At 44.6% G+C, this 8,262-nt stretch overlaps 1 protein-coding gene across 1 annotated transcript; it reads right to left on the bottom strand.

Moving 5' to 3' along the window:
* Nucleotides 1–3,639: 3,639 nt before the first annotated feature.
* Nucleotides 3,640–5,237, bottom strand: LOC133825677 (uncharacterized). The gene is made up of 3 exons (XM_062258589.1): nt 4,959–5,237; nt 4,412–4,684; nt 3,640–4,340 (listed from the first exon to the last, which is right to left on the bottom strand). The coding sequence occupies exons 1-3, from the start codon at nt 5,235–5,237 to the stop codon at nt 3,813–3,815; spliced, it is 1,080 nt and encodes a 359-aa protein (XP_062114573.1). The 3' UTR covers nt 3,640–3,812.
* Between the last annotated feature and the right edge of the window lie 3,025 nt (nt 5,238–8,262).

Genomic DNA, 8,262 nt, shown 5'->3' with positions numbered 1-8,262 from the left:
GCTTGGGTTTCAAACCCAGTCTTGGTGCCTAAACCCAATGGAAAATGGAGGACTTGTGTAGATTTTACTGATCTAAACAAAGCATGCCCGAAGGATTGTTTCCCTTTACCGAGAATAGACCAGTTGGTGGATGCAACCTCTGGTCACGAGACCTTGTCCTTCATGGACGCATATTCGGGATACAACCAAATCAGCATGCATCCTCCTGATGAAGAACATACCAGCTTCCGAACGGATATAGGGCTCTATTGCTATAGAGTGATGCCCTTCGGGTTAAAGAATGCAGGAGCTACCTACCAGCGCCTGGTGAATGGCATGTTTCGTGACTTAATCGGCAAAAGCATGGAGGTATACGTAGATGATATGCTGGTGAAGTCGAAAGAAGCTGGGGGGCACGTGGGAGACTTAGAGGATTGCTTTGCAATCTTGAGGAAGTATAACATGAAATTAAACCCCCTCAAATGTTCGTTTGGAGTGGGTTCTGGGAAATTCCTTGGGTTTATTGTCAACTCCCGAGGAATAGAGGCAAACCCTGAAAAGATCAAGGCTCTCATAGAGATGAAGTCTCCCACAAGAATAAAGGAGGTGCAAAGCTTGACTGGGCGGATTGCGGCTCTAAGCAGGTTCGTCTCAAAATCAACGGACAAGTGCGTCCCGTTTTTTAACCTGCTTAAAGGAGGCAAGAAGTTCGAGTGGACCGCAGAGTGTGAACAAGCTTTCCAGGCGATAAAGGAACATTTGGCTCAACCTCCTGTTCTTTCTAAACCAGTTGATGGAGAGGACCTACTTGTATATCTAGCAATCACGGAACACGCTGTTAGCGCTGCTTTAGTACGTGAGGAGGATAAAGTGCAGCACCCAGTGTATTACGTTAGCAAGCGTTTGATAGGAGCAGAGTCCCGATACCCCATGATTGAGAAGTTGGCTTACTGCTTGGTACTTGCATCACGAAAGTTGAGGCCGTATTTCCAAGCACACCCCATCAAGGTCCTCACTGACCAGCCTCTTCGCCAAGTTTTGCAAAAACCAGAGTCGTCTGGTCGGCTACTTAAATGGGCGGTCGAGCTAGGCCAGTTTGAAATCAAGTACCAACCAAGGACTGCTATTAAGGGTCAAGCCTTGGCGGATTTCATCGCTGAGTGTACCGGAATCGTTGAGGTCCCTAACCAACAGGAGAGTGTTACTGGGTTAAAAGAAGAAGTTCCTGCTTGGCAACTTTTCGTTGATGGATCGTCGAACGAGCACCATTCAGGAGCTGGGATTATACTAGTCACACCAGAGAAGCACCGAATTCATTGTGCACTGAGGTTCGGATTCAATGCTTCTAATAACGAAGCAGAGTATGAGGCCCTCTTAGCAGGCTTGCGACTGGCTAGAGATGTACGTGCCCGGTCGGTGGAGATAAACAGTGATTCCCAATTGGTGGTTTATCAAGTATTAGGGGAATACCAGGCGAGGGGCCTACGCATGGTGGCATACTTAAACAAAACTAAAGATTTACTAGCCCAGTTCGAGGAGTATACCATTAAGCTAGTACCAAGGGAGCAGAATTCCAATGCTGATGCTCTGGCAAAGCTTGCAAGTGCGAAAGATGCCGAAACACTGAATATAGTTCCAGTAGAGTACTTGGCAGAGCCAAGTATTGATAGAAAAGAGGCCATGCCGATTACGATAGTCGACACCTGGATGACTCCCATCATTGCTTACCTTGAACATGGGACGCTCCCAGATGGTCGTAATGAAGCAAGAAAAGTTATGAGGCAAGCTGCTAGGTACACCATGGTGGATGGAGTGTTATATAGGAGAGGATACTCCTTACCTCTCCTCAGATGCATAACCCCCGACCAGTCAAAGAGCTTATTAGCTGAAGTGCATGAGGGGTTTTGTGGAGATCATGCTGGGGGGCAGAGTCTATCTAAAAAGATCTTGAGGCAAGGATTTTTCTGGCCTACTATGAACGAAGACTCTATGGAATATGTGAAAAGGTGTGACAAGTGCCAAAGATTTTCTAAGGTACCCAGAGCACCACCAAATCTTTTGAAGCAAATGCAAAGTCCGTGGCCTTTTGCAGTATGGGGCATTGATTTGATCGGGAAGTTACCCAAAGGAAAGGGAGGAGTGCAATTCGCTGTGGTTGCAGTAGATTATTTTACTAAATGGACTGAGGCCGAACCATTAGCCACGATTACATCGAAGAAAGTGTTGGACTTTGTTGTTAAAAATATAATATGTCGCTATGGTCTACCTAAAAAGATAGTGTCTGACAATGGCACCCAGTTTGACAGCGACATATTTACCGATTTTTGCACTCGGCATGGCATCACCAAAAGTTTCTCCTCGGTGGCCCATCCTCAGGCCAATGGGCAGGTTGAAGCAGTGAACAAAACATTGAAGGACACTTTGAAGAAGCGCCTGGAACAAGCTAAGGGTGCTTGGGCAGATGAGTTACCAGAAGTCCTTTGGTCGTATAGGACTACCGCTCGGACGGCAACTGGCCATACCCCATTCTCTTTAGCATATGGGTATGAAGCCATGTTACCTGTGGAGATAGATCCACCCTCTCATAGAAGGACCGTTTACAACCAAGAGGAGAACCATCAGTTGTTGACAGAATCATTGGACTTCCTCGAAGAGAGAAGAGAGGAGGCAAGCCTCAGAGTAGCAGCTCATCAACAAAAAGTGGCACGCTACTTCAATTCCAGAGTGCGAGATCGAAAGTTCCAGGTTGGAGATTTAGTCCTAAGGAAGGTGTTTGTTAGAGACCCAGCAGCCGGTGTGCTAGGACCGAACTGGGAAGGACCATATCAAATTGAACAGGTCTTACCGCCCGGCACTTACAAGCTTGCTCGATTGAATGGGGAGCTAATCAGAAACTACTGGAATGGCGAGCACTTGAGAAAATATTATCAATAAATACTACTTGCAGAGTAGTAGCTTTGTATCAAGTGCTTAACTTGTTATTTAAGTTTTTTGTTTGTGAACTGGTTATTTGCTACCCAGTCACATTATTTTGAACAATGTTATTTTGTTTGGAACTCGTTGTTAGACACGTTTTGTCATTTATTATTACGAGTAATAAAAGAGACCACACGCATTGTGGTCGTACCTTGCTACAAACTTTGCATATGTGTTGATTATTTTTGTTGGGCAGTGTTCAACTGTCATAATAATTTAAACAAAACAGGTCTTTTAAAAACTAATGTACTGGACAGTGTTCAACTGGTCGGTATCATAATATGGAGGACCAACGTTTAGATAATATTTATGTAGTGGTCAACTACTGATATATTTTCGTGTATTTCATGTGTTTCACGAGTAGTAACTACTCGAACAAATCCGATCAAGTAGTAAGTGATCAAGGATTTATCCACCCTCAATCACTTGGGGGGCACATAGGGTATACTGGTATGTATTTCAACACAGGCAATAAGAGCACGAGCAAATATGTTTGTTTTTGGGCTGACTTAAGCTAACTTGTTTTACAAAGCTTAAGTAACTTAGAATTTTTCAAATTCTAAGTTAAAAACTGATATTCGTGTAACAAGACATTTACGCTCATAAAAAGTTAGAGCAATAAGAGCATGAGGAAGTATATTTGGTGTGAACTTATGGAATGGTAAAAATTTCTAAGTTAAAAAACTAAATTCTCATGTGAAATTAAAGGCATCCAAAAACTTTGCTATGCACAATAAAAACTTAGAAGTTTGAAATTGTCAGCAAGGAAAGAGTAAAGTGCTAAATGTCAAAATAGCTCACTAGTTCGAGCAACAAAATACAAAGTAAAGTAGACTGTGATGAACTACGAGAGGGAGTCACAGGCGAGCTCCTCTAGAGGGTTGATCGACTCCCTCCTCTGCATCAGATGCTCCTCTCGCTCGAAATGATATAGCAGAGCACGTTGGGGCGAGTGCAGGAGGGTTAGCAGCTTCTTCAGCGGCTCTTGCTTCACATCTGGCAAGATCCTCTGCTTGGGCCTCCTTGGGGAAACAATCAAGATTAAGAGGCTTGTTCAGCTTCCAGACCTTATAGAAGCAGTCAAAACTGGCATCCTCAAAGCGAATCAAGTCAAGCTCTTTTTCTTGCTTCAGCTCTTCGTTCTCGCTAATCAACCTCTCATTGTCTCGAACTAACTCTTTAATATCAAGGGATTGCTTCTCCAATTGAGTTGTCAAGGAAGCATTGTTTTGAGCCTGCTTTTTGAGAGACTCGTCCCGTTCAGCTATAGTTCTCTCTGCTTGCTCCAGCTTGGACCTGGCCTCCACCAGTTGATCGTCCTGCACCTTGATCAGCTCCTTGTAATCTACGGCTCGAAGCTGAGCATGACCAATGGTGACAAGTGACTGCATGAAAGACAAAAAGTTAATACAAGTAAAAATACTAATAACAAAGTATCTCGAGGAAAAATGCTTACCTTCATCAATTGAGCGAGTCCTCTCTTCAAGACAACTTCGACACTAAGTCGAGGGTAGGAGTCTAGGCTTTGAAGCGTCGATGCATCACGGCCAATATCCTCAAGAAGCCCCTTGCCCAGGTCGCTAACAGCACGAAAAAGCTCACTCGAACTACCCTGGTGAGTAGGAGTTAGGCTCGCAGAAGGAGGAAGGGAAGAGGGGGTCAATGGCGGAAGTGTAGTTGGTCCCCCAGGTTGCCTCCCTTGACTTGGCGGTACTACCTTCTGAATCTTCTGTGGAGGCGTAGAGCCACTTCCATCACCAGTTTTCCTCTTTGAAGCAACGCAATCTCTGAACATGTCTGAATCTGCCAAGGATGAAAAAACAAGATTGTTAGAGAAATAAACATAATGAAACATATGCAAGTGTATACTACAATTGTGATACTCTCTAATTACCAATTATAAAAAATATGCCTATTTTCACTAAGCATGTGTTACCTGCGTTGAAGATCTGATCAAGGAACTCATCCTCGTCGTCCAAGGATGAGCTAAGTTCCCCTTCAACCTGGATAGCTTTTCCTTTCCCAGGTTGAGCGGGAATAGTAGATCTACGCTGAGGATCAGGCTCTCTAATGACTAAGTCGCCAGGTCTACGGGAAAGCGGAGAAGGCCCAGGAGAATGCCGATCAGTCATTTGCTCTGTGCCCTCGGTAGACTGACCAGGCGTGTCGTTCTCCCCGGTGGTACTTTCCACCACCAGATCCTGCTCACATGGCACCAGACTCACCATCTGGAGAAGGTCCAACGTGACCAACTTTTTTACATCCTTCTCTTTAAGACTCATGTTAGCCAATTTCTTGGCCCGCCTAAACATCCCTTCAGTGGGCAATGGTCGCTCGAACGGACCCGAGCGCGTAAAAGCCAAGTTGTTGGCCTCAATATCCAATGTGAGGAAGTATTCCTTATGATATTTCCCGGCGTTTGACTTATGGGAGATGCCATTGAGATATGTAACCCCCCTATGCCTGTGATAGAAATGGAAGAAACCTGAGTTGTTATGAGAAGGGTTGGTCCGAAGATCAAACAGGTAATGCACCTCATGAGGGGTGGGCTCGTCCCAACCATTCAGAAAATAAAGAATATACAGCGCAGAGAGTGCCTGTATCCCATTCGGCGTGATCTGAAATGGGGAGATGTTGAAGTAGTCTGCTACGGACCGGAAATAGATGTGCAGCGGGAGTGTTGCTCCAGCTTGTACATGGTACCTGGACCAGGCACAGTACCTTCCACCGGGCCTATTGGCTCTTTGATGCGAGCCCGGACACGTCATGTTTGCCCCACTCAAGCCTAAAGCTTCAATGTGTTTCTGGAATAGAGCGGGATTAAGTTTTGAGGCTTCGGCAACGAACCAGGAGGGTTCTTCTTCTCCCTCATCACGTGGCTTCTGAACAGCCAAATCCAGGATCGCAGTAGCAAATTTCAGAAAAGGCTTTCTTGAAGCTGTGGTAGTGCAGGTTTGATTGCGCTTTACCACCTTCTGTACTGCTCTGCGGGCAACCTGCGGATCGTGTTCCTGAGGGAGCCTGTTAGATTGCTTCACCCTCATCGTCGACTGAGAAGCCTGTCGAAGAAATTGTTCCTCGTGAAGAAGATATAAGGCTGAGCGAGGGAGGATCTGCTTGAAGCGGCAAAGACGATCCTCTGGAGTGTAACCAGTAGACGAGCCTGGTGAGGAATCGCTATTCAAGGGAGTCTCGATTGTTTGCGGGGCGGATGATTCGGAGTCCGTATGATTGTCACCTCCCCTATAGTCAGAGCGATTCATCTGCAAAAATGAATAAAAAATGGGGAGGTGAGTAACCATACAGAAAAAATTCATCGAAAATAAGAATTATTTATATACTTGGAAAATTTTGTCCAAGTTATAAAAATATAGCGCATGTGGAAAAAATAATTTTAATGCCCAAAAGTGCCTAAAAGGCACTTAAAGTATTGAACTTATTAAACTTTGTAGAAGGAGGCATTTTTGGGATTTTCCTATAAGGCTAGGTTCCTTATGTACGCAGTTAACATACAGAGGTTGGTTGCATGTTTGGAAGGAAAAAAGGCCAAAGCCTAAGAAAAGTATGTATGGTCCGATCGGACCACATTTTGAGCTCAGGAGGGAGGTTCTATGCATTCGATCGTACATAGCTTGGCTGGGAGGGCATTCGACCTTACCTCCATGCGAGCCTAACCCCAAAGCGCCTGTGACACGTCCGATCGGACACATTCCAGCCAGGAGACGTCCTGCCTCGCCACCGCACGAGCCTCGCGCAAGCCTCCAGAACGCCCGATCGGGCGTAGCGTGCCCGAGGAGAGGTGTGCACCCTGGTCCCGAGAGTTCGCCTGGTGTGCCTCGTGCCTCCAAAGCTTCTAGCCAGCAGCAACAAGTTAGGTTCGACTGGGCATTGGTGTCTAGGGAAGTTCGGATTTAACTATTAAAAATCTGGGCACTTAAAAGCAAAGGAAGGAGCGTGTGGTCCGATCGGACCACACACTTATCTGAAACTTTTCAAGGCCCGATCGGAAGTGGTTGTCTCACCTCGTTCAGAAGAGATACACGCCTCAAGCTTGAACCATGGTTCATCATCCCCGATCGAACATGGGTTCACCATGAGGACAAAGTGTGGTCCGATCGGACCACTCGCTTATGCCCAGAATTTCTGGGCAAAAAACTATGTAAAAAATGACCCCTAATGGCATACTTTGCCTACCTTGAATCCGAACCAAATAAACAAAGCCCTAAAAATCCCTAGTCTCAAACACATTCCATCATTTACATAAACAAAAAACAAGATCAAAACATATAAGTGAAAGGTTTTCTTCATGTTCTTAAAAACCCATTACATTACACTATCAAAACCCTCAAAACCCATATTCATGTTTATGTCAAAATACCAAAAATGTCTTGAAATTCCTAAAAGCTTAAGGGAAAATTCGGGTTACCCATGCCACAAACCTTATCAATACCACAAGCAAACACATTGAACAAGACATATTCAAAAACTTCAAGAACATCCAAGGGACAAGCATATTCGGCCATGGCATTTTTTTTAGAAAAGAAAATGTAGCAATCTAAGAGGCATGGAGAAGAAGACTTACCCAAGGTTGGAGAGCTTTGATTTTGCTTGGAGGATGCTTGAAGATGAGGAGCTCCCCTTGAAGATTGTAAAGTCGGCAAGAGGAGGGAGTCCTTGAGAGGGTTTCGGCCAAGGGAGAAGATGAAGGGTTTTTAGAATATATTTTTTTGTATGTGTGAAGAAGAGAATGTAAAGTGGGGATATTTGAAGGGAAAAAAGTGGGTTTTTCATTTACTTTTGGACCTTTGATATTCTGGGACATTTTTTCTCCCCACGATCATGGGTGGATTTTTGCAGTGATCGTGGGTCTGCTGCATGAAGATGAACAGTTATTATTTTTCATAATGGCGTCAGCTGAAGAAAAAGTTTATTACGTGAATAAATCATATAATAAACTTGGGGGGCAAATGTTATCCCAAAAATTTGAAAAGAATGACGTGGCGGTGAAATGGACACGTGGCATGAGTTAATAGGGTGATCTGGCTTAGTAATGGCCTAATACATTAGTTAAGGAATGGGACAGAGGGTCAAGCCAAATACGCCCAATCGGAGAGAGTATTTAGACTGGGGGTTGCTTGGCTCAGACCTCAGTTTAAAGACCCATATAATTAAATTGGTGCCAAGACCAAGAAAGTGAAAGGGAGGTATGAATTTTGGTTCAAGATATAAAAACAGTAGGTCCGATCGGACCTAAGCTTAGGGGACCTCTTGTTAAGCTTGGCTCGAATAAGTTCAAAAAGAATAAGG

This window comes from Humulus lupulus, chromosome 3, assembly GCF_963169125.1.
Source record: "Humulus lupulus chromosome 3, drHumLupu1.1, whole genome shotgun sequence".
In the NCBI taxonomy this organism is placed as follows: domain Eukaryota; kingdom Viridiplantae; phylum Streptophyta; class Magnoliopsida; order Rosales; family Cannabaceae; genus Humulus; species Humulus lupulus.
Note: the sequence above shows the minus strand (reverse complement) of the source record. Positions and strands in the feature narration are given on the sequence as shown.

Excerpts from the sequence above, each read along its gene's own strand:
- LOC133825677 (XM_062258589.1), bottom strand. The coding sequence starts at position 5,237 with ATGAGTCTTAAAGAGAAGGATGTAAAAAAGTTGGTCACGTTGGACCTT. Across the intron at positions 4,685-4,958 it reads GGAAAGGAAAAGCTATCCAG|AAGATTCAGAAGGTAGTACC; the intron begins GTTGAAGGGGAA and ends ACGCCTCCACAG. Across the intron at positions 4,341-4,411 it reads GACTCGCTCAATTGATGAAG|TCACTTGTCACCATTGGTCA; the intron begins GTAAGCATTTTT and ends TCTTTCATGCAG.